The 25305-nt window shown below is 45.2% G+C and overlaps 1 protein-coding gene across 1 annotated transcript in view; it reads right to left on the bottom strand.

The window, feature by feature from the left end:
• Sgpp2 (sphingosine-1-phosphate phosphatase 2) overlaps positions 1-25305 on the bottom strand; it is a 111777-nt gene that overhangs the window by 51449 nt on the left and 35023 nt on the right. Inside the window, exon 2 of the mRNA XM_050161041.1 lies at positions 10555-10713. Coding sequence (XP_050016998.1) covers positions 10555-10713 — 159 coding nt within the window. The remainder of the gene's footprint in view (positions 1-10554; positions 10714-25305) is intronic.

Here is a 25305-nt window from a genome sequence, read left to right on the forward strand (position 1 = left end):
ACACACACACACACACACGGAATACATAAGACTGAATAACTTCAATAGAGCTCTCTGCATATACACATATATCCATTTGATACTGCACATATACATGTAAACGCATACATAAGCACACATATGTAGGAGAAGGCTCAGGGGAAGAACATTTGCCACTGCAAAATAAATAAGCAAATAAGCCATCTATATAGTAGAATACATAGCTATCTGGTGCAATTAACCCAAAGTTTAGGTATATGAAGAGAATGTAAATTTTATGTGTTTTGAAAGCAACACAGTACCTCTCAAAATTAATATAGTTTATAAGCTATTAAAAGCAACAAAGCTGGGTGGGAGGCTGCCCAGAAACAACTGAGAAAGAGGTACTGGGCAGCTCCAGTTCCAGCTGGAAAAGGCAGCCCTGAAACACATTAGGAGGAGGGTAGGAAACCATTGAATGTTTTGCATACTTTTTCCATTATGTTTGATGATAGTTCTACCCAATTAGGCCAGTGCAGGACAATGATGGCAGGAAAGGGCTGGCGTGGGAACAAGCTTTGGGTGTTCTTGGTGTCCCATTCACAGTAAGCATTCATACATACAAACCAAAGGCAAATGTGCTTAAGAATACATTCCAAAGGGCGTGCTCCTGCAGAACTGTGAAAATACTACTCTTACAAAGAAGACCCGCTGACTCCTGGTTCCTGTATCCTTTTCTACAGGGATGCTACACGGGCTCTTGACGTCTTGTCTGGAGAGACAGAAATGGTACACTACCTAGTTCTAATTTGCTTACAGCCATCTGTTTCCAAAGTGCAGGTGAAGAGCTGGCAGAGACACCCTGTTATAAACAGCTCATCTTAAAGAGCCAGTACACGCCTACAGTTCTCGGACTTAGGGGGCGTGCGCCCAGACAGTTCGGTAACAAAGTGTCTCTGTGAATAACTAATACAGCACACCTATGGTTCTGAGGACCATTCACCCTCAAAAGGACAGAAACACACCTAGGTTTGTTTTATCTAGAGGACTATAAGATTTGGGAAAATTCCTATGCGATGTGTTCAAAGACGACTATGCAGGTTTTCTTGTTTGTGTCAACATTTGCTGCTTATGTGCAAATAATCGCGATGTAGTTGTTGGCGGCACAGTCCCGTGACAGAAGTCATGCTTAGCGTGTGTGTGCTGGGCCCTGAGTTCAGTCCCCAGCATCATCAATAACATTAATACATCGATCTCAGATAAAGGTTGACAGATAGCCAAATGACCACGAAGGCGTATCTTAGGATTGTCTAGGCTTTGATTTGGGGGACAGTCACCTTAGCTTTTAGGGTCATTTCATTCACAAGCTTTCTGTCCCACTTATCACACACATTTTCTGAACCAGAGCCTAACACCTGTGTGGCTCTTTATGTTTTAATTTTAAAGAAAATACCCTAAAAAGTCCCTTGAGATGTTTTCCTATCTGTCACATAAAATTTCCTGGACACATTTCTCATAAGTGCTTGGGCACTCAGCATGAGCGTCCCCAAGGAAGATAGGGAGCAGGCCAGCGCACCCTTCAACACATCGCTTTAGGTTACAGATGTGTGTATTCATTTAAGACAGGCAGCTGGTTTTCTGTAACTCAGACTTCGGTAGGGTTTTCACGCTGTAATTCTCTCAACAAACAAACAAAAACCAGAAACAACAAAGCTCTTCATTGTCCTCTGTGATAGAGTCAAGCATTCCTTGTTCCTTAGTAGATTTTTCCAGAAAGCATAAAACCTCATCTTTAGCACTCATTCTGAACAACTTCCACATTATAAGTCTAGGTTTAAGTTTCCGAAGCCAGACTGCAGACTGGTTAAAGGCTTTAAAGGACAGGTGGATGAGCCATCTCTCAGGCCCCTCAAGCTCTCCTGATTTCACAGCACCTGTTTAAGAAACCCTTACAGGGTCCCCAGCATGTTACAGATGGGCCATCCATTGGAGAGTTTATATTAAATTAGGAGTGTAACATTCGCATCCTTTCTTATAGCCTAATAAAAGAGGTGATCTGTTCTAGTCTGCTGTCATGATGAACCTCGCTGTCTCACCTCCATTCCCAAGTCACGATCATCATTCAGGAAAGTCAGGACGGGGACTCAAGTTAGCTGTTTGAAACAGAAACCAAGGAGGAAGGCTGTTTGCAGGATGGCTCTTTGGCTAGCTCTTATAAACAGCCCAGGTTCTGTGTGAGGAACGGTTCAGCTCACAGTGAGCTGGGTCTTTCCGTATCAATTGCCAATCAAGGTAACATCTTACAGACCCGCTCACAGAGCAGCCTGAGGTAGGCATTCCTCAGTCGAAGCATCTTCTCTCAGATGACTCTAGACTGTCAAGTTGACGAAGTGAACCAGGAAGTCATCTCTCGAGTTTTACTCAGCCTTTATTTGCTTACACAGTGTAGGTTTAAAAGCTTTTCATAACCTACGAATTCCAAGTTAGAGGTTTCCCCAAAATGTTCAGAATGCCATTCTCCATCTTCCAGAGTCCAGCTGCTATGTGTCCAAAGAGTACTTTCAAACAGAAACAAAACGAAACAAAACAAAAAACCCTACTGTTTCTCTGACTCTGATTTCAGCGCCTGGGAATGCCAGAAAAAATTTAAAAGGGACAAAAAAAGCAACATCTTTTTTCAGTTAAATCTGAGTAGACCCAGGACAGACCATGAATTTGTATGCTCATGCTCTCCTCTGCCACCCTGGAGAGTGAGGCTGAGGGCACAGGCTTGCTTCTCACCCACCTCAACCTTAGAAAAAAGAGCCCTAAGTACACCCTCACCAAACTGCTGTTCGGCTTACATTTATGTATAAAACAAAAGTCTCCTAGGGACTTAAAGCCAGGCTAGGGCCAGCCACCATACCCCTAAGAGTCCCTTGTATAGATGACCACAGCCATTTCTCCCTATCTGGGACCCTTGGGAAGACTACAACGCTAAAGCACTGGCTGCTCTTCCAGAGGTCCTGAATTCAATTCCTAGCAGCCACATAGTGACTCACAACCATCTGTGATGGGATCTGGTGCCCTCTTCTGGTGTGCAAGCAGACACACAGGAAGAACACTACATTCATAATAAATAAATAAATCTTAAATAAAAACAAATATCAGAAAGCAAGGAGTCCTGTGGGCATTCTGCTGGACCTCAATTTTATAGTCATCAAGTCATAACAAACACTGTTAGACTAGTTATTAGTAATCTCCAGGCTATATGTAACTGGAAGCTGGAGCAGTTACGAGCCCATCCTGGCCTGGGTTCGTTTCCATATGGGCCTCTCATCTTGCTTTACGTGTGTAATACACGCCACACAAACTACAGGGTGAGCAACTGTCACCCGGGGTTAGAAGCCAGTTCCCTAATTCGAAAGGGTCATAAGTCATCCTTGGACTCCATTTTTCAAGACTGAAATATTGATGAATCTTCTCTAATCCCGTAGCTCATTCTAACTTTGTTTTAAATCATGAACTGAAAGTTGCTTTTAATCATACATACCAATTACCTGCCACAAAGCAGTCTATTAACTACATACTGCGATACCTGCAAGGACAGACACACAGACAGACGGAGAGAACCCTCAACCAACAAACTTGGTGGGATTCACGAAGCTTTCATTTGTTCAGTATGCTCTCCTCCTCCCCTCCTTTTTCTTTCTTTCTTTCTCCCCAGTCCTAGAGGTTGAATCCAGGGCCTAAAACAGGCAGAGCAAGTGCTCCACGGCCTAGCACCATGCTCAGCACTCAGATGCTTTCCTAAAGTGGGTCATTCCTTACAGAATGAAAAGCAAAATTAATTGAACATTTTTTTAATATACAAAACCACCAAAGAATGCTTAATATAACTATGGGAGAAGGTGAGTACAGGAAACAGAGGCTTCAAGACTCTATGACCAGTTAGGTCTGGTTTCAAATCTCAGCTCCCTCCTTCTGGCTCCTGTTGGTGGCATGTCTCAAGTCTACACGCTGTTCAGCACTAGTCAGCATGCCCGAGAGATGGATCTCACTGTAGGGAGATCACTTCTTGTCTTGGACACTAGCATAGCATACGATCCAGTTGAGGGATACTCTCACTGAGCCGCACACCCTTAGTGCAGCTGACGCTGACATAGTTTGCAATGCTATTTATTCACAAGCAGTTAGTCGAGACCCTGGCTTCTGTCTCATAGAGAATGAATGAACAACACGCATGCTGGATTCAGCCCGACAAGGAGAGCACAGATCTTTGGCCGGGGGTTTTGACGATCAAAAAGGGGAAAAGGGGATCTGGCAGGTGAAGGCTGTGACACCTGCAGCCAGGGTCAGAAACACTGTTTCCTGAAGGTTAAGATCCATAGAGAACCCAGCATCTCTGGCCACTGTGTAGAGTTACAGGAACCAGCAGAGAAAAAAAAAAAAAAAAAAAGACCTGGCTGGTATCTGGCAGCAGATACACTATGAAGGTATCCTGTGTGGCAGGGTGCTCTCACTAAAGGGGGTGTCCTCTGCTGTTTCCCAGGACACAGAAGGCTTCTGGGGAAGCCCCGAGCTGCACAGTGAAAGGAGAGAGGAAATCAGAGGGGACAGAAGGCTCTCGGGCTTTTAGAAAACTCCAGAGGCCAATAGATAAAATCTTGGAGACAAGATTCTCTCAGCTCTGACTGGACAGAACATTTGAGTGTGAAAGCTTGTCTGTCCCTCATCTCCCCAGCAGAAGTGACAGTTCTCAATCCCCACAGGCTACAGCAGCACCAGTGTGGCCCTAAAGCACTCCCATCTCTCACTGTGACAAGACAGGACAGGAATACAGGCGGAAGAAGGTACCCAGAGGCGAGCCACTTGGCAGTAGGTCTACCTTTGGCAGAAAACTCCCAGTCCCCCACAGGTCAAAGCTCCACCTCCCTGAAAGGAAAAAGGGCCCCTTATTTGCCTCAGGCAATCTTTTCGAGTTGGTTGCTTTGAAAATTAGGAGAAGAAAATGAAAGCTGGGCCTAAGATTAGCAGGCAACCTTCCCTCTATGGGCCTTTGATTCAGAAACCACAGGACCAAGCTCTTCACCTTCACTGTCCTTCACATCCCAGGGATGCTCCAGCCTTCTAAAGGGGTTATTAAAAGAAAATCTGGGACATGCAGCCAGCAGGTGATGAGATGTTGCAGGAAACCATAGCACAAAGCACTGAAAAGAGCTCGTGTCCTGGGGCTACCTGTGACACTAAGGGGAGTCTTTCTTTCTTTTTTTTTCTTTTTCTTTTCTACATTTTTCTCTGCTCCCCTCCCCTGCCTCTCCCCTCCCCTTCAACCCTCTCACACAGTTCCCATGCTCCCAATTTACTCAGGAGATCTTGTCTTTTTCTACTTCCCATGTAGATTATATCTATGTATGTCTCTCTTAGGGTCCTCACTGTTGTCTAGGTTCTCTGGGATTGTGGTTTGTAGGCTGGTTTTCTTTGCTTTATGTTTAAAAACTACTTATGAGTGAGTACCTGTGAAAATTGTCTTTCTGGGTCTGGGTTACCTCACTCAAAATGATGTTTTCTAGCTCCACCCGTTTGTCTGCAAAATTCAAGATGTCATTAATTTTTTCTGTTGTGTAGTGCTCCATTGTGTAAATGTATCACATTTTCCTTATCCATTCTTCGGTTGAAGGGCATTTAGGTTGTTTTCAGGTTCTGGCTATGACAAACAAAGCTGCTATGAACATAGTTGAGCACATGTCCTTGTGGCACGATTGAGCATCCTTTGGATATATTCCCCAAAACTGAGTCTTGAGGAGGCTGTTTTCTAATTTTCTGAGAAATCGCCACACTGACATCCAAAGGGGAGCCTTTTTAAGTAAAGAGGTTTCTGAGGAACTACAGGAGCCATTTGAAGCGGTATACTGAGGTGGGCAGGAAAAACAGGAAGAAAGGCATGGATCTAAGAGGTAAGACCCAGTGCACCCACTACTGACTGAACTTGGTGGCTGTATCTCCTTGGGCAGGTCCATCTCTTTGTGTGTCTGTTTTCTTTGTAAACCTGGGCTCTGAATGTACACTACTTGGCTCAGAGTGGGCGCTTGGCAAAAAGCTACTGGAGGAACCATGTCCACTCCAGAATATAGCTTACCAAAAAAATGTTGAGATTTTAAAACTGATTATTTATTTATTTAGGTTTTTTTTTTTTTTTGAGACCACTGTCATGTGGCTGGTCTTGAACTCCGGTCCTACTGCCTCTACTTCCATGGGCTAGGATTACAGAAATGTACCACCAAGCTCAGATGAGGTTTCTGTTTGTTTGTTTTCTATTTGTCTTAAGAAAGAGTTGTTAAAATTTTTATTTGAGATGGGCAGTGGTGGCACTCACCTTTAATCCCAGCACCTGAGAGGGAAAGGCAGGAGGATCTCTGTGAGTTCCAGGCTAGCCTGGTCTACAAAGCAAGTTCTAGGACAGTCAGGGCTACAAAGAGAAACCCTGTCTGAAAAAAACCAACCAAAACAAAAGTTTGAAAGAAAAAAAGCAAACTTTTTTTGCTTGTTTGACTAGTTAATATTTTTCCTTTTGTTTTACAAATAAATGAGATAGACTCTGGGGGAAAGCCAGTCCAGGATGGTACCTTTGTAAGATACTGAGGGAATGATACTGAAGCCCATAGGTGATGGGGATGAGGGCAGGTGGAGCCATGATACAAGATAAACAGATTCCTAACACTCTGCCAGGTCTGGCTGCGCCTTAGTTTGGGGTATGAATATGACTTGGCACCAATCATTGGGTTCTGTGTCATCTTTTGGAGACAGGGTCTTACACAACAGCCCAGGTTAGCCCCAAACTCATGTGAGCTCGGATTACAAGGGTGCGCTGTCATGTCCGGGGCATCACAAAGCAGAGTGAAACCACATGGCGAGGTGGGGAGCTCGGCAGCAAAATGCGGCAAAGCACAGGTTCTGCATCCTCATGCAGATCTGGCCTGATTCCATTTTTAAAAATAGTCTTCCTCCCGTGCTCCACATCGCTATCAACTTTATGCTTATCTGAGCTTCAAGCCCAGTATCCACCCACACATAAGTTCAGGGAAACATCAGAAGGGATAGTTGAGTGAGGTGGGCAAAGGTCTCTGTCATCTGAGTCTTAGGAGGTGTGGGATAATAGTTAAGGGTTAGAGTGATAGTGGAGAAGGTGGGTATGCTTCCCAGTTGCTCATTCATTCTTATAGTCAGATTCTCTCTCTCTCTCTCTCTCTCTCTCTCTCTCTCTCTCTCTCCCCCCTCCCCTCTCCCCTCCAATCTCTCTCCAGGATTGCCTCATTGTATAGCATAAACCAGCCTCCAATTCAGTTTTCCTGCTTCTGTCTCTTGAGCACCAGGGTTACAGCTTTTATACCATCAAATTTTATAAATTTGACACAAGCTGTAAAGAGCGAACCTCCACTGAGAAAATGCCTCCACCAGACTGGCCTGTAGGCAAAGCTATGGAGGTATTTTCTCTATTAGTGATTGGTGTGGGAGTTTCTTTGGGTGCAGTGCCCCCCCCCCAGGTAGTTCTGTGAGCTATGTGAAAGCAGGCCGAGCAGGAGAGAAAGGGAGGGGAGGGGAGGGTCGTACCGAGGGAGCATGATCAAAGTACGCTACAGACTTAGATGAAAATGTCCCTGTGAAATCCAACACTGTGTACAGTGAATGTACGCCAATAACCAAAAGGAACGGGGAGGACTCACTTTCAGATAATGTGATAATTACAGAGAGGCAGATGTATTTGTATACCGCATGAGTCAATTTTAAGGCTTTTTGTTTTTCATGGTTAGCCTACACTAAAACCAATACTTTTCCCTATTATGCGTCAAGACCAAACCAATATACTGAGCCTAACAGCCCCATCAAGATGCTTCCTTAATATTTAACTAAGGCTAAATTACAGATTCTACTTCAGAGGGACAGAGGCAGAATCCTGGACGCCTAATTCTATTGCATTCCGCGCAAGTTAGAGGGGGCTTCCATCTGGCTATTGTTGGCACTGCCTAAAGACTCATTAATCTCAAGCGAGAACCAATTTAACAAGCCGAGAAGGCTTTTGAAGTGACGGGCGGGAGCAGTTTAAACAGAGGATTAGGAGATAATCACATTTCAAGTCATCTTTTGGCTCTGCAAAGTTGACCCCAGGCCAGGGGGTGTGAGGTGCAGGCCCTCTTCTACACCTCTCCAAGCAGGTGGCAGGCTTCTCTGTGGGACAAGCAGGTGGCAGTGGAAAACACGGGTCTCTTTAGACACACGTCACCAGCCCTGCAGTGTTGGGCAGGACTACTTTACCCAAACCCTTCAGCAGTCAGACCCTAGCAGGCTAGCAGGTTACATGTGGGGTTCAGAACGGCTCTGAGCTGATGGTATCAGCTAGCTGGGGGTGTGAGTCATCAAACACAGAAAGGAAAACTGTAATTTAACCCGAGCTCCCCATCTTTGCTCTTTGTTGAGAAAGCATAGGATCCAAAGGGTTCCCTGGAAAGAACATTGTGCTTTTCTGCTTTGCCTTTTTGCCAAGTTGTGACATCTACAAGAAAGAAAAATAATAATAAAAGGGTGTACACTTGCCAAGTCATTAAGCTTTTTCAAAATTGCCCCTGCAATCGGACTGCGTACAAGCCACGGGCAACCCACAAATTATTCTACGTTAGATTCAGTGTTCATTTCAGGAGAACTGCTTGCTATCGAGGGGGCCTCACAAGGCAGGACAAAGATCAGTGAAGACAGCCTAGCATTTACAAAGGCATCACAGCTTCTATGTCGTTCCACCCAATTCTTGCTATTTTTCTTCCTCCTGCACACCACAGAGGGACCTGTCACCTACATAGCACACGTGTGGCCATGTAACAAGCCTGCAGAGATCTCTGTGTCCTTTCTGCTTAAATCAGCAGAGACTGAAGGCCAGAATCACTGAGTGCCTTGAAAAAGGTTTCAATTCTGGGTTTCATCACTGTGGTAGTTTGAATGTATTTGGCCCCCATAATCCCACAGGGAGTGACGCTATTGGGATGTGTGACTTTGTTGGAATGGGTATGGTCTAGTTAGAGGAACTGTGTCGCTGTGGGGGCAGGCTTTGGGGTTTCATATACTTAGGATACCGCCCAGTGTGTCCATTGATTTCCTGTTGCCTGCAGGATGTACACCCTCAGCTCCAGCACCCCCTCTTCCCGCAGCCCTGCCATTCTCTCCAACATGACGATAATTGACTGAACCTCTAAACTGTAAGCCAGTCCCCTTGATTAAATGTTTTCTTTATAAGAGTTGCCGTGGTTATGGTGTCTCTTCACAGCAATAAAAACCCAAATTAAGACAATCACCCAGGTCTCTTTTGTTCCAAAGCCTGATCCATGGCACTGGCAGCCCAGCCAGTCATCCATCCCTACCCCTATTCACCACTGTTTGCACCAAGAACGGCCATTCTAAGGGACTGGCCAGAGAAAAATGGGTGTATGAGACTGACCTTACAATGAGCTACATACGATTGTCTTGAAACAGTCCTAGCTGGCAGCAGGAGGTAAGAGGACAGTCACAGCTCACCTGCACCCGACAACCAAACCACTCCCTATTGTAGGTCCTTGGAGGCTATGGCTCCTGGATTCCCTAAACCCTTAGAATGCACCCCACTTCTCTGAGTGAGTTGGAGCGGCCTTATGTAGCTGAAAATAAAAGCACACTACCTGTGTCACACCAGCCAGATGTTGCTTTTAGGACCATGAGCCTCTGCCCCGACCTCCAAGCTGTGACGGTGTAAATAAACCCTCTTCTCCCCTCAACAGGGACATGACTCGCTTCTGATCCGGGACAATCAAAACCCATGAATTATTAGGGGAGAATCTGGGTCTGCTTAGAAACTGTCAGAATCTACAAAGGGCTTGTACTCTCATCAGAAAAATGGCAATGGTTTTGCTATGTTCACACGTACCTCCGCACACATGTGGACATTCGCAGGCACATGTACATACCACACACATACATGCCCATGCAAAAGAACAACAATAAAAACTGAAACACAAACAAACAAAAACCAAAAACATCGACCCAGAACTTTCTCCCAAACAAGGCCAAAAGATAGGGTACCAAGGAACCATCAGGAGGGGGCTCTTGCTGTACACCTGGACTTGCCACAACTGCCTTTAGGTTACTCCCTAGGAAAACACTCTGCCTATGATGTTATGATCTCTCCAATGTATGAAGGGTTATTGCTTTCCAGTGCTTGGAATTTCTGGTCTACTGTCTCCAGTTAGATTTTGATCAAATTTTACTAATATAGCCTCTGGGAAGGTTTTACCCCTTCCCGGGGGTTCTTAGGAAGCTCCTTTGTTCCTGTTCATCGTCTCTCCTCTCCTCTCGTCTGTCTATTTATAGGAAAAAGTGCATCAAAGTACATGAAGTCACAGGCTGGTCTGTTCTTTGCAAACAAGATGCACTCACATTTTATGCTTTTTCTAAACTAGACTAGAGCAAAGAGAAAATCCCCCTGCAAGTGGTTTTAAGGAAGTAGGGCCACCTGGGCCAGGTACTTCAGTACCAAGGCAGGTGGTCACCTTAGATGTGTCTGTGATAAGAAAGTAGTAATAAGGACAAAATACTTACGACCCATATCATGACCAATCTTCTGGACAAGTAAGGATCGATGTTCCAGTGGGTGAATGGGAGAAACGTGATGTAGAACACTTCCTGGCCCAAGGCAGCAGAAAACCGGAACAGGTAATAGTAGAAATAATTCTTCACAACGTGCTTCTCTACATAAGCCTGTAAGACAAAGGCCAGGAGTTCCTGAGTTCATTTAACGTGTCTGGAAAAGCCTTGCCTGAGACTCACCACCAGGGTGGGTGTGCCTCCTCCTGCTACTGTGTTTTATTAACACCAGCCTGTGTCATTGCTGAATATCCGTCAGCCCCAGCTTGTGAGCAGCAGCTTAGGAGACATTAGATTTGTTTGGTTTTGCTGTTGTTGTTGTTTGTTTTGTTTTTAAGATTAAATACGTAGCATCAAAGGCAGATGTACCAGGAGAAGCTCTCCTCTCCTTCCATACATCCATGTATACACAAAACACACTGGAGCCTCTATGCTGTGTATATAAAAAGCTAGAAACTCATAGGAGGTCAAGACACTTATTCAATCCATTCAAGTACCAATCAGGTCTAACTCTGCTTAGCTTCTGAGATCAGGTGAGAGCAGACACATGCAGGGTGGTCTAGTTAGTAGAACATATGAATATGTTACAGAGTAAAGGGTCACTGCAAATACACTTAGGTGATGAAGTGTGTGTGTGGTGGGGGTAAAGATGCTTTTCCGGATCATCCATGTGGGCTCTATAGTCACAGGGATCCTTCACAAGATGAAGTGAAGGTGTGGCCCCGGGCTTTTTGGCCTGTCATCCAAGATCATGAACCCATTTCGACTACTGGATTTGCCTTTTCTCTTTTTTAATAAACTGCCTCTAATTCCATCACCTGAGATAAAAAGGAGGGAGGAGGCAGACATGTCAGAATCAAGAGCTAGGTGGAAACGCTGCACAGCTAGCTTAGAGGATAGAGGAAGGGCCCACGAGCCAAGGGCGCGAGCTGTGCACTCTCCGAAAGCTTAAAGGAAGGTCTCCAGAAGGAATCGGGACCCTGAAGACACAATGACTTTAGACAGTAAAGGTCCATTGTAGACTTCTCACAACCAGATGTCTAAGAGAACAAGTGCCTGTTGCCATAAGCCACTAAGTAGCAATTCGTTTCAACAGCAACAGATGACTCACCCAGGGGCATTAGAAAAAGCAGGTGCCTCTACATTTTAGTTCACCTTTTAAATAGGACTGATGAGGTCACACCACAGGGATGATGTCACAAATACAGCTAGACCACTGGGGAATGTTAAGATGGTCTGCCATGTTGTCACCTCTCTGCTGTCAGCTTGTCACGGAACAGGCAGAAGGGGAATGTGCCAGGAATAAGCAGATAATGCACTTTAATACAATGTGTCACCGATGTGTCAATTTGTCACCATCTAGACTCACCTGGAGAGAGAGTGTCAACCAGGAATTTCCTACATTGTATTGGCCTGCGGGCATGCCTGTGTGGGATTGTGTGAATCAGTTGACGTGGGCCAGCAAGCCCACTGTGGGCAGCACCATTCCCTAGGCAGGGAGTCCTGAACTGCTTAGTAGTGGGGAAACAGAAGCGAGCAAAAGCAGGCAAGGATGCTTACATTCATTCTCTCTGTTCTTGGCTTTGTCTTTGCCACCCCAGAGCAATAGGGGTTATAGTCTACGTTTGGAAGCTGAAATAAACCATTTTCTCCATGTTTGCCTTTTGTTAGAGTAGTTCATCACAGCCACAGAAATGAAAGTAGAACCCCATGGTAAAATAAACATTTTTATATTGTAGCATATTAGTAGCAGATTTAACAATAAGATGTTTTCATTTCTTGAGTGAACCAAAAAATTCTCTTCTTTCTCCATCTCTGCCCCACCCCAGTCACGCCCCTTTCTGGTGGAGACAGTGTCTCCCTGCGGATGTAACCTAGGCTGGCCTGGAACTCTCTAGATCACCCAGGTGCTGCAAACCTGACAGTGATCCGCCTAGGCACCCCAAAGGCTAGGGTCCCAGGTGTAGGGCATGAGGCCAGATTTGTAAAGTAGAGAATTTGAATACACATTGACAAAGCTAAAAGGCAGACACAGAAAACGAGGAGGATGGGGACAGCGTGAGATTGGGAGGTCTAAGGATTTACAGGTCTGCAATCCTTATTTTGTTTTATGCCAAGCCGAGGTCTTTGAGTCACCAGGGGGAAAGTCAAATGTATTTATTTTGGAGACATTCACACCCACCTCCTGCCTTTAAGGTTGAGCAGCTACACTGTGACCTGGGACTATTCTAGAGAGAGGTACGGCAGGCATTCTCATCTGCTGAGAGGAATTGTGGAGGAAAAACATTTTTCAAGGGCTGGTGTCTTGGAGAACTTGGAAACAGCCAACAATACTTTTGTATTTTAGGCATTAAAAAAAAAAAGCTGACCTTGAAAGTTGTACAAACAGAGCTAGATTCGACACTGTTGGCGCTCTGCCAAGTGTGCATTTTACTTCTTTTTCTCTCGGAGAGGTTCTAGTTTTTATCCCAGCATCTCAGTCTCCCCAGCAGCACCCTGGAACCTGGGGGGAAAGTTCAATGCCTTTTGCACCGGGAGAAGATCTGGAGTCACCAGTCACGGTTAGTTAGAGGGCTCAGTCTCAAGTCAAGAGTGCGCAAGGATCGCCCTGGATATGCTTCCTAGAAGCAGAAGCACATCCTGTAGGTTAAAAGGGGAGTGGTCCTCACTCATGGGGGTGAAGTTTACTTCAAAGTGACTTTAGGAAGAATTGAAGCAGGGCAAACCTAAATAAGAGGGCCAACAACGCATGACAGGAGTTTTCCAGATAACATCTCTAGACACAAAACTAACTTGACAGCCAAATTTTACCACTAAAGTCTGAGTTATAGGTACCCAAGTAACATGGTGAATAGTTATAAACATATAAACAGAATCTGAGTTTCTGAGCTGGGGATGTGGTTCAGTGGATGAAGCATTTGCTAGGCAAATCTGAAGACCTGAACTGAGATCTCTAGAACCCACACAGAGCCAAAAGCTTCACTGACATCTGTAACCCCAGCACTCCTGCGGTGAGATGGAAGGCAGAGACAGGAGAGTTCAGAAGCTCCTGGACCGGGGAACCTACAGCACACAGCAGTAGACCACAAAGACATGCGGTCTCAAACACAGACGCTCGTGGTTGTCCTCTGACCTCCACACGGCCACCATGGCGCAGATGAACGCTTATTCACACACACACACACACACACACACACACACACACACACACACACACACACCACAGAGATACTATTTTAAAGTAGGAGAATCTGAATCTCCCTGGAAGGAGCTATCAGTGTGTAGAGCTTTACTATAGCGCAGGAGACAACCAGAGTTCCATTTCTCTGGTGTGTCTTGGTTTCCTCCGGGAACCATGACAGAAACAAGAACAAGGGTTAGAGATGGAGCTGGTGAGTTAAGGGGTGGGTGTGAGAAGAGGGGCAAGGAGTCTTCGTCCCAGATCTCTCCTCCCTGTTCCCAGCTTACCAGATGTAAGGGACCCTTTAGCCCAGGTGCTTGGGCAGTGTTTTGGGGTCTAGGAGACAAAGTTTAACATGTCATGTTACAGACAAGGAGCAGGTAGTGCTAAACATGACATGCGGGTTGACAGAGAATAGCTCTTAAAATGTTTGAGTGCTTGCTCTTGGCAAGTGACTTCTGTTTGTCCTTGACATGTGACTTCCTTCTAAAGATTTTTAGATTTTTTATTTTTTTTTGTCCCTTCCAGTTTAATACATGTTAGGGCTTTTTCTGTTATTAAAACAAAAGCCAAACGCTTTTTAGTTGCATATCAACTGTCACACAGCCAAATAAGAATGTCTGTCTGGGAAGCAAGAGCGATAAAACGGAAATTACTCCCACAGGCATTATCCCAGACTGCCAAATGGCATCCATTTTTCTCATTAGTCTATCTTATGGATTGCTCGTGTTTTCCTAGGGCATTTTGGCTTTTTCTTTCTGTGATCTCAGTTTTCCCAATCACATCTTTCCTGTTTGACCCTAAATTCTCCAAACGCACAATCTCCTCCATCAGGGTTCCCATCATGGTGATGCGGTGGTGTGGGCGGGCAGGTGGGGAGGTTGGGGGTGGAGCTGCTGGTGTTTACAGGTAGCCCATCTTCTGCAAAGCTGCGGTGAGAGAATCAGAACATAAGAAAGGCCCAGAGTGGCTGTCTGAGCAAGAGAGCCAGAGGCCAGGATGTATGGCTTCTTGACTCGACTCTATCCAGAATATCTGAGCAGCGTTTTGTTTTCTAATCATGAACCCAGGAGTCCTAAATGCCAAGGCCACTCACCCAGGTCAGCGTGGCTGATCCAGACAGCAGAGAGGCGAATGCCCGGCAGACCTGGCAGCCTGCCCAGGCTTTCAGAGGAGGAACGCCAGAAATGGCTTTTAGTCAAAACAAAGTGTGACCTTGGGGAAGTCCATTTGCCTTTCTTCGCTTTAAAGGATATAAAGGACAAAGTCGATCGGCTCAGTTTACTTAGTTTTAAGCATCTCCCTCTGAGCTATGTTCCTCACCACGATCTCAAACTGACAATCCTCCTGCCTGAGGGTTCACTGGGTGAGCGCCCACACACCCGGCCTCAGTTGCTTTTTACTGCATGATTGAAGTGGGAGGTAGGAGGAGGAAACAGCTCATTAAATAAGATGTTTCCCCACAACTTTCATAACGAAATAAGACTGAGTGTCTGTCCTCATAGGATGAAAGAGAGAAAGGGCCTGGGGGAAGCTGTCTTGGGCCACATTTCTCTTACTCTTCCAAAGCCCTCAGCAGCACCTATCAGGGAAGTTTGGCAATCAGTTTGAAAACCACTGAGCTCAGTGTCGCTTCCTGGCCCAGACATCACCTTCCTGTTATTAACCCTTGGCCCTGATCACGTGGGCTGTAGCTGTTCCAACCTAACCTTGAGGTCTCTAAGGTGAACTCTGGAAGAACCTTGAGGCAAGGCCATGTTACAAGTCTATTCTTTTCTACATTAGAGCTATAAATATGTCTTCTTCCAAAGGTCAAGTTCAAGTCATCTCACTGTTACAACAGGGCTCGAAGTCCACACTGAGAGCTTTCCTTCCTTCCTTCCTTCCTTCCTTCCTTCCTTCCTTCCTTCCTTCCTTCCTTCCTGCCTTCCTGCCTTCCTGCCTTCCTGCCTTCCTGCCTTCCTGCCTTCCTGCCTTCCTTCCTCCCCCTCTTTTTTTCTTTTTTTGAGGTGGGAAGATGCACAAAAAGCATACAATATAAAGTATGTTTTATTGTTCTTTAAAAGGGTTTGAGGTTTGGTTTTAAATTAGGCCGCACAATTTTCAAAAGTCTGACATCTCTCATGATGCCAAACTGACTTCCACTAGCAATATTTCATTATATCTAAAAGGGAAAAAAGTTTGAATTTTTGAGGTGAAAAAAAAAAGCCCAGTTCTGAGAACAATTAACATTAGGCTTATTTAAAACCAAATGAGAGTTGTTTTATGTTGATTTCTGCACAATTCTCCTCACACAGAGCCAGGAATGTAATTGTCTCTTGGGCAGGAACTGATACTGATGGCCACCTCTATGCACACACCCTCTCTGGAGCACATTCGTTCACATACAAATGCACACAGCAATGTTCTGAGCATGCTAGTGGAAAAGGCTTTGCTGGTATTGATCAAAACCTCTAGAGTCAAGATCAATCTAAATTTAGAGGGTAAGATATTTTGATCTTGAGCCTACGTTAAGGCAATCTATTATCATGTTCTGAAATAAGAGAAATTTGGATCATAACATCATTTTTCTTTAAATTCTAGAAACAATGCCAAAAAGGCATTATTTTTCATTTTCTGGGATGAAGCAGGAAGGACCACAGATCTGAACTGAGTTAAAAGCAGAACAATTCCAGCAAGAATAAACAGGAGCTCACCAAGCTGCCAGCATCTGAGGGACCATCAGTGAGATGCCATCCATCCTACTGGCCTACCTGATACTAACGAGGCGGGAAGCTTAAGCTCTGCACAATACATTTCCACTGGGACAAGCCGATGCTAGGCTGCACTCAGGGCCAGGTAGCAGGGCACTATTAGTGAGGAACACTTAGGTGAAGAGGGTGCCAGACTCCCTGGAGATTCCATTTGCTTTGTCCCTGTGGCCTGGCCAACAGTCTTCTACAAGTAAGAAAAAAACCCAGCTTTTCTATATCAGCCCACTTAACAGAGAACCGGAAAGATGCTACCACACGATGCCATGAGCGTAGCCCCCTGTGCCGCTCACTTTAGTACTTGCCATTGCCTGTTACAGCCTATGGACACACACTCTCTAGACGCTAAGCAGGCCACTCTCGTCAGGGGCAGTATAAGTAGCTCACTCTCAGAGGCTAAGAGACATTATATGCTTGTTTATAAATGATTTTAAGACCTAAAGGTCTTTTACAGAAGACATCAACAGCACTCTGTCCTTAGCAATGGTGTATCAAAAGGAAAACATTATCATTTAATGTTCTTAATTGGGCTTTACTTTTTTTTATTTTAGAACCAGGTAACACTTCATTCCACAACACAGATTGAATGTTCCATGAGTCTGGCAGAGCATTCTCTAGCAGTGATCCTCAACCTTCCTAACGCTGTGACCCTTTCATACAGTTCCGCATGGTGTGGTGACCCCCAATCATAATATTATTTTCATTGCTACGTCAACTTTGCTACTGTTATGATTAACAATGTAAATATCTGATATGCAGGATACCTGATATGTGACCCTGTAAAAGGGTCATTTGACTCCCAAAAGGGTCTCAACCCACAGATTGAGAACCACTGTTCTGTGCAAAGCAGCCTGCTTAAAGAATGCAGAAAACAAAGCCAAGCATGGATCAGTCACTTTCTTTGCAAGCAGACAGGACAGAGGGCAAACAGCTACTTCTCCTCCCAACTGGGGTTTTTGTTTGTTTGTTTTGTTTTGTTTTGTATAAAGATAAATATCAGGATCTTGGCGGGCACAGCAGTTGACACTGGCCTGGTTGAGAGATCTGAGCATTCTTTCTCTCATCATGATTATTAGAATGCCCAATAAACGTCTGACCTGGGGAGGGAGAGGGCAGGCCACAGAGCCAGGTGGTGAACACCCCAGGCCAAAGCGGTAAGATGCTCTGATTAAAGCCAGGCTGGCTCACTGCTCACTGTCTGACTAACATTACATCAATCATATGATCTCACTAAGCCTCAGTTTACTCATTAAGTGGGAAGGGTAACAGAACAAGTCACAAAATGATGCTGGAAGGACTAAGGGAGGAAATTTCTCAGTGAAAACTGGTTGTTATCTTGGTGATGATGATGATGATGATGATGATGATGGTGATGATGATGAAGGTGATGATGATGGTGATGATGATGGTGATGATGATGATGGTGATGATGATGAAGGTGATGATGATGAAGGTGATGATGATGATGATGATGATGATAGTGATGATGACGACAGTGGAGGCGGTGGCTGTAGTGAGGATGACCAACGAAATGGTGATGATGGTGGTGGCTGTAGTGAAAGCAGGGAAACCTTCTGCAAAGTGCTTTTCAATTCTAATAGACAATCAAATCACCATTTGTTAAAATGCAAATTGACCTGGGGTGGGACTGAGCCATCTAAAAGCTCCCAAGGGATCATGACGCCTGTTGGTGGGCATAGGTCCACACCCAGAGTCATACGGGTCCAGTGTGAATGGTTTCCAAATAACAAAATAAGATTCAGATTCAGTCCTCAGCCATGGAGGATGCAACAAGTGGAGGAGAGGATGCCAGCAGCTGTAACTGAAGTGACAGATTCAAAACGCTGGGCAAAGTGAAGCCTTCGGGAGGTGGCAGCGGGATGGGGGGGCAGGGAGGATGGGGGAGAGGTAGGGTGGGAATTCTGCCATCAATTGAGTGCTAGAATGGATCACAGTCTAGCACCGAAGCACCTTCCCCACAGAAGGTGACAGAGGAGGAGCTCACAAAACACACACTTCAATGAAATAGCAGAGGACAGACTCATTAGCAGAATAAAATGTGGTAGCTTGGGGCTCCTGGCCTTGATTTGGGAGAAGTTTACATAATTTCTGGATAATAAACTCAAAATGAGTAAAGGGAGGATCACAGGCTTGAAGATCAACCCTGCCTTCTCGGACCAGCGAAGTACAGAAAGTAAGTCCCATTTATTGCTCTAGAGAGGGCATTTGAACCACCTCAGTCCTGGCTTAGAAGCCAGCCTCCTGTGCAGGAGAAGCAGCTGTCTTTAGCGTCTCTACAGCACTAAAAAAGAGATCTTTCTTTTCCAAGGTGAAATAAAATCTAGGAGAAGAGTATGATAATAAGATCAACAATGGAAATTCTAAAGTTTGCCTTTTCTAACCCAGGCTGGCTGGGTAGGGATTCTTCTGCCATTTCTAGCTATGTGTGCAGTAACGGACAATATGCCTAATCCAGCTAGGCCTCCAGCTTATTGTCGCCAGTGCCCAGGGGTGGTGCCATTGATCCTCGCTCACCCAAGGTCATCATCAGGATAGGTAACTCTTCAGGTACGTAGGATTATGGGAGGAGATAGATGTCAGCTATGGGCTACAGACAGATACTCAGCGGACCAGGGAGTCACTGGAAAATGCCTTCCTGTGGGGAGCGGTGCCCCCAAAGACAGGAGACGAAGGGCTAAATTTCTCCATTGTGGGTTCTGCTGACTCAGGTTTACAGCCAGAATTTTTACTCAAAGCAGAGGCATTGGGAAGGCCAAATGTGAGAAACACAAGGCTTCATAACATAGAATTATGTCCTCCTGCTTCTCTGAGAGGCTGGGTTCAGTGATGTGTTCTTACATCACATGGAGAGGGAATACGGTGAAACAAACCCTCTCTCCCAGCTGTTATAAAGCACTGACTTAGCATGGAAATATGCCAGGTACAAACTACTGTGCCCAACATAAAATAAAATAAGGAAAATGGCGAGCCACTTACAAGACACGCCGTGTCTATAAACCAGCCCCTTACAGCAACCACTTTAGCTATTGGAGGTGGGTAAGAGCATGATTGCTTCATTTAGCCCTGAGTCCTAGCGTAACATCAGACCACAGTGTGCTGTAGGAAGACGGACACTCATGCATCAGGGGGTGGGGGCAGGCACTGACTCTGCTGGGAACTACAGGTCAGAGGCGGACATTTAGCAAAAGGCTCCCTAAACAGAGAACAGTGCTGTGTGCTAAGTCATGAGTGTGAGCGACAGGGGTGAAGTCACATGCAGACGCTACGTCTAGCCAATGTTTGACACTGACACTTGAGGAAGGAACGACAGCAAGTCCACTGGAGTGTTGGTCATGGCTCTTTCCAGACTGAGGTCCAGGCTATCATGGAAGTTACTCTGTAGTGCAGGCTAGCCTCAAACTTCTTGGCTTCCTAAATGCTGGGATTACATGTGTGAGTATCCCCGCCCTGGTTGCTGGAACATTTTTAAAGAGGTAAAGAAGGTTGTGACTTAATCTACAGTGGGATGACCCATTTCCATGGTTTCCTCTTATTTCTTAAATTTTATAAAGACGACATGGGTCACAGTTTAGTAGTCAAAGGCATAGCGCACTTAGAATGAACCTGATCTCAAGATCAAAGACCAAAGTGGTAAACAAATAAAAAATAATTGTAATGGGAAAATATCATTAGCAATGATGAGCTCAAAAGCCATGGAGGAGTCATATTGATTTTTCCATGAGGCAGGCATGTCATAGCTGACACAAATCTACCTGCTAATTGGGGAATCAAGGCCTTCTAGCCTATAAGAAAACGGAATGGTGCTTACTGGGAAAGACGGTAAAGGAAGGGCAAAGCAGAAGGGATGAGAGCATGCAACGACTTCATCTCTCATCCATGAGACTAGCTTGGATTCCAGGCTGGGCGATTTAACTGCTGTCTTTCCTGAGCTCAGATGATTAAAATTTCAGGACGGCGAGACTCAAAGTCAATACAAATGGAAGGCTGACTTCTTTGAACAGAGGCTGGACAGGAAACAGCACACTAATGATTTTCTTCTGCTTTGTTGGTCTTTGTCAAGATCTGTCTGTCTGGGTCCAAGACTACCAGGGAGGGTATGCCTGGCATAGTGGCTTTTAAAAATCGGTAGTTATAACCTGTCTATAACTCAACTGTGTTTTCCCCCTGACTGACCTTTCCATCTCAGTTCATTCTCCGAACATCTGATGTCTTCTCTGTCTTTTTTTCTTAAGGAACAGTGACTGTGTTGGGCACCATAGGAGTAGTGAGCCTGGGTTACTGAGAAAATCTCAACAGTGATCTAAGTCGCCCATGACTTTGGGCCTACGTCTAGGACTGGGCCTTGCAACTGGACATGATCTTGCTTCCCCTTATGACTTTTAAATCCCTGGGGCCTAAAATCCAGAGCCCTGGGTTTGCGTAAGAACCGAATGGAGGATCGGGTGAGGAAAGAGGAACAGCAGCGCCGGCAGGGGACGGCAATGCACAGGCTTTTCCGAGGACAGAGACCTGAGCCTCCACAAGAGCATTGGCTCTACAGACCAGGAGAGCCATGTGGGGTGACACAGAACAGAAACAAACACGGCAGTTTCTAAAGGGGGAGTGAGCCAGCTGTCCTTCAGACTTCCAATGTCTTAGGACTATTTTTCAAAACATTCTGGATCCGCTAAAACCCAAAACACTTGTGCCAAACATTTTTTCCATTTAATTGTTAAGCCCTTGTGCGGTGGGAGGGGGGATTTTTTTTGCTGCAGATGTTTTTGATTTGTTTATATTAACTTATCAAAATGACATTTGGAAGATCGAGATGATGTTCGAGAAGGAGTTATATGAACTTGGGTTCATTAGTTCTAATCTTGAAAATTCCACCACTCCCAAACATCATGTACACACACACACACACACACACACACACACACACACACACCCCAGAGAGAGAGAGAGACAGAGACAGTCAGGATGCAGAGTGAAGAATACAGACATGGCAGGGTTGGCTACCTCCTCAAACTTCGCTGTATGTCTCTGTTTGGTCTGAATTCCCTCTAAAGAAATACCAATGACCAAACCCAGGGCTTTGCAATACTAGGTTAGCAGTTGTATCACCCCATCCTTACTTTCTCTCAGTCTTCCCTCCATCCTTCCTCCTTTCCTTGGCTCGGTTTGGCTTCATTTCTTTACAGCTTCGATAAAACTCCATCTGGCCTTAAACCCTCCTATCTCAGCCTCCTGGGGGAAGAATACAGGTGTGTGCCATGATACCCAGCTACGGTCTTCAAAGGCATTTTCTAAAGTTCTAAAAGAAGCCACTAAAGTCTAAGAGAAGCTATTTAGGCACCTGTGAGCTTTTCTCCTTAGTAACCTTCTACCTGTGATGGCGTTAAAAGCAAACATTCAAATTAATAGCAACAAACCTGAAACCCATTTAACTCAATGCCAAAGTCAAAGTTTCATTGGAGAACTTTCTGTTTTCTTAGGTACAGAACATCTAGTTGGCTATTTTCTTTATCCAAGAGGATCGTGGGAGAAGTGTGTGTGCCATAGAGAAGGAGGGGGCATAGAGGTAGTTGCACTATGGAATGCCCCCTCCACCCTGAGCATCTTAGATCTCCTCCCCACTCCCAACAGCTCTACAGGAACCCAGGATGGTAGGCACAGGATTTGGGAAGTGTTTTCCCTCTCTGGTCCACCTCCCTCCTCCCAGGGGTGACTTGTCATTCACTATGGGGCAGCAGACATCCTGGTGAAGCAGGGATGCACCAGACTGGGAAAGAGCAGGAGGGATCGGGAGAGGACATTTTGACCAGAGGGTCTGGCCCTGCTCACACCCCTCCTAAGTCTTTTCTACACGGAAAACTTGTAAAATATCCATCCCATCAACTTCCCCCACATTTTCAGATTGTCATTCTCCACTGGAAGGGTGGGTCTAAGGAAGCTTAAAGCTACTGGTCACAAAACAAACTCAGGAAGGGCTTTGAAACTGTGTGCACACACGGGACAGAACACCGAAGACACAGCACGCAGTGGGGGAACAATGACCGTCCCACCCAGCCTGTGCTGACCTCTGATTGCTTTGTGCCTTGTGCCTTTTTTTTTTTTTCACTTTATTTTTGAGATGAAAGCTTGGGCCTTTCATATTTTGTTTTCTTCCCTGGTATCTGATTGCCACTTGGTACTTTCTGATTAACACATTTCACTTGGAAAGAGAAATCTGAGCATTCAAAAACAAAACCCAAATGACCCATTGTCCTGCTCCTCAGACTTAGCCTGTGAATGTTTCTACTGTTTCCTCCTAGTGTAAAGCTGTGTGCGGCGATAGGCGTTTTCACACGCGTGTGACCGCGTTCCCCTCACTTGCTGCAGTATTACTGAGCAGGCCCTGAACATTTCATGAGGTCTGAGGACATTTTGTTTTGTCTCATATTGTTCTGTTTTGTTTTCAGGGTTTCTTGTGTAGTCCTGGCTGTCTGGGAACTCACTACACAGACCAGGCTGGCCTCTGTTGGTGGCCATTGTCCTGTCAGAGGAACAGCAGGTGGTAACTGAAGTTCAAGGTGTCAGCCCACCAGGAGGTGAATCTCGGAGAGGCAAGGGTTAGAGACCACGGACTCCAGAATGTTTTTTGCTTCTGCTGCATCTTTATATGTTTGCTGCTGCCATCTTTCTCTGGTGTCTGGCATGGCGTGAATGGGTGTGGGGAAATCCCCACTGTCTGTGATGGAGTGTGTTTTTCTCATGGAAATATCTGGTTCTATAGGGCATTTTTACCTATGAATTATTATGAAGAAAGTTTATTCCTATGCTGTACTGTCTAATTGATAATAATAATGTTAGTTTAACTAGAGTTTTGATGATTGAAAATAAATACAAGGAAGTATTACACAGCTAGGGCTTATGAGTTTCAGCTATGGAGATGCATAGATCGCAGTTCAGGTGAATGATTATGGAAAATAATTGTGTACCAGAAGTCAGGCTGGTCCAAATTCCTCTACTATTGATGTTGAAAGATGCATTCACAGGCTTCAGTGTGCATCATTGCTGAAATGAAGCCTTAAAATAACTTCAGGTTAGAGCTGAAGAGATGGCTCAACCGTTAAAGGCTAGGCTCACAACCAAAATAACTTCAGGTTAGATTAAGATGTTTTGAGGTGAAAAAAAAAACCCTAGAAAACAACTTAAAGTTCACAAGGACACACTTGAAAAATAGAATGCAACCACACTGAAATTTTTATATTGTCTGAAAGACTTTGTCAGGGTACATAAGCTGTAGAGGAAAAAAAAGAATCGGAATAGAGAACAGAGATTGGAGAATACAAAAGAAGAATAACGAAAAAGAAGAGAGAATCAAGAGAAGACGTAAGCGTATTTTCCCTTACCCCCTCAGATAAAAAAAAGTCACAGTAAACCAAATCCGTGGATTTCCTTTGAGTGTTGCTCGAGGCTGGTCCCCCAGGTGGCGGTACCCTTCAATTTCAGATCTGCTTGCCTCTGCCTCCCGAGTACAGTGATATATTTTAACAGGAGAAAGTGAAGGATTTCAAAAGGCTATCTGCCCATGGTGGGGTAAACAGCGAAGGAAGCAAAAAAAATTCAAAAGAAGAAAGGAAACAAGCAGGATAGAAGAGAAGGATGCAAGGAAGTCATCCTGATTTCCACACAAAGCAGAAGTGGGAAAAGATGCCCCGCCTGTGCCTGACCTCTGAGTGCTCCCACTTCCTATCCGAAACAAAACCTGGGAACTCAGCGCGCTTCGTGGTCCATCCAGAAGATGAGTAAGCGCTCCAGTCTGTGTCAGACCTTGGCTTTGCCATGTGGGATTTGATAATAGTTATTTAGGAAGAAACCACAGGAACAAAAACAATTTGATGAAACCCAGAGAAAGTGAGTCTTTGGTTCACGGGTGGTGACTGAATGCCACAGGCTGAGGGCTGACCCACCCTGAATTTGCCCACAGGCTCTGGTCTTCAACGAGGCTCCTTCACCGCCAAGAGAGCACACTTGGGATTCCTGCTCAGTAAACACAGACTGCGTTCCTACACCTACAGAAACAGAACTCAGGGCTGGTCAGCTGTGCCAAATGTGGTTCTCATTTCTTTCCACAGGAAGACACTTTCCAGAAAGTACTGGCTGACCTCACTTGATGACCCTGATGTGTCAGAGACAGTCAGAGCACTGTGACTTGATGACCTATTTATGGTGCCTCTGCACATAAAGGAAAGACAAAAAACAAAAATTAGGATGGCCATGGGTTTGAAGACTTGGAAGGGAGAAAAAGATCATTTGAAGTCTCAAAGCCTCACGCCAGAATGGCTGATGGGATTAGGGGTACTGGTATAAGACTTTAATCCTAGCACCCAGGAGGCAGAGGCAGATGGATCTGTGGGAGTCTGAGATCAGTCTGGTCTACATAGTGAGTTCTAGGACAGCCAGGGCTATATGTATTTTTGAGACCCTGCCTCAAAAACAAAACAAAAAACATAGAGAAAGGCCGATGGAGGTCCATCGGCCTCCATCCCCACATCCCCTCAGAGCCCCAGCCCCACCCTCTCCTTTCTACATCAGAGAGAACCTATCATATTAACCAGTTATATATCGCCCAACTGACTGTCGGCCACACGGCTTCTCTAGTTAAATGGGCCACTTCAGCAACTTCTCAGTCCTTGTCCTTTGAAGCGTGGCTTCCCGACAACAGCATTGGAGGTCACTTACATATTCACAGTTGGAACCTCATTTGGAGTTGCAGAGTTCCTGGGGATT

This window comes from Alexandromys fortis, unplaced genomic scaffold (assembly GCF_014885135.2).
Source record: "Alexandromys fortis isolate MF-2015 unplaced genomic scaffold, M_Fortis_MF-2015_v1.1 scaffold_98, whole genome shotgun sequence".
Classification (NCBI taxonomy): Eukaryota; Metazoa; Chordata; class Mammalia; order Rodentia; family Cricetidae; genus Alexandromys; species Alexandromys fortis.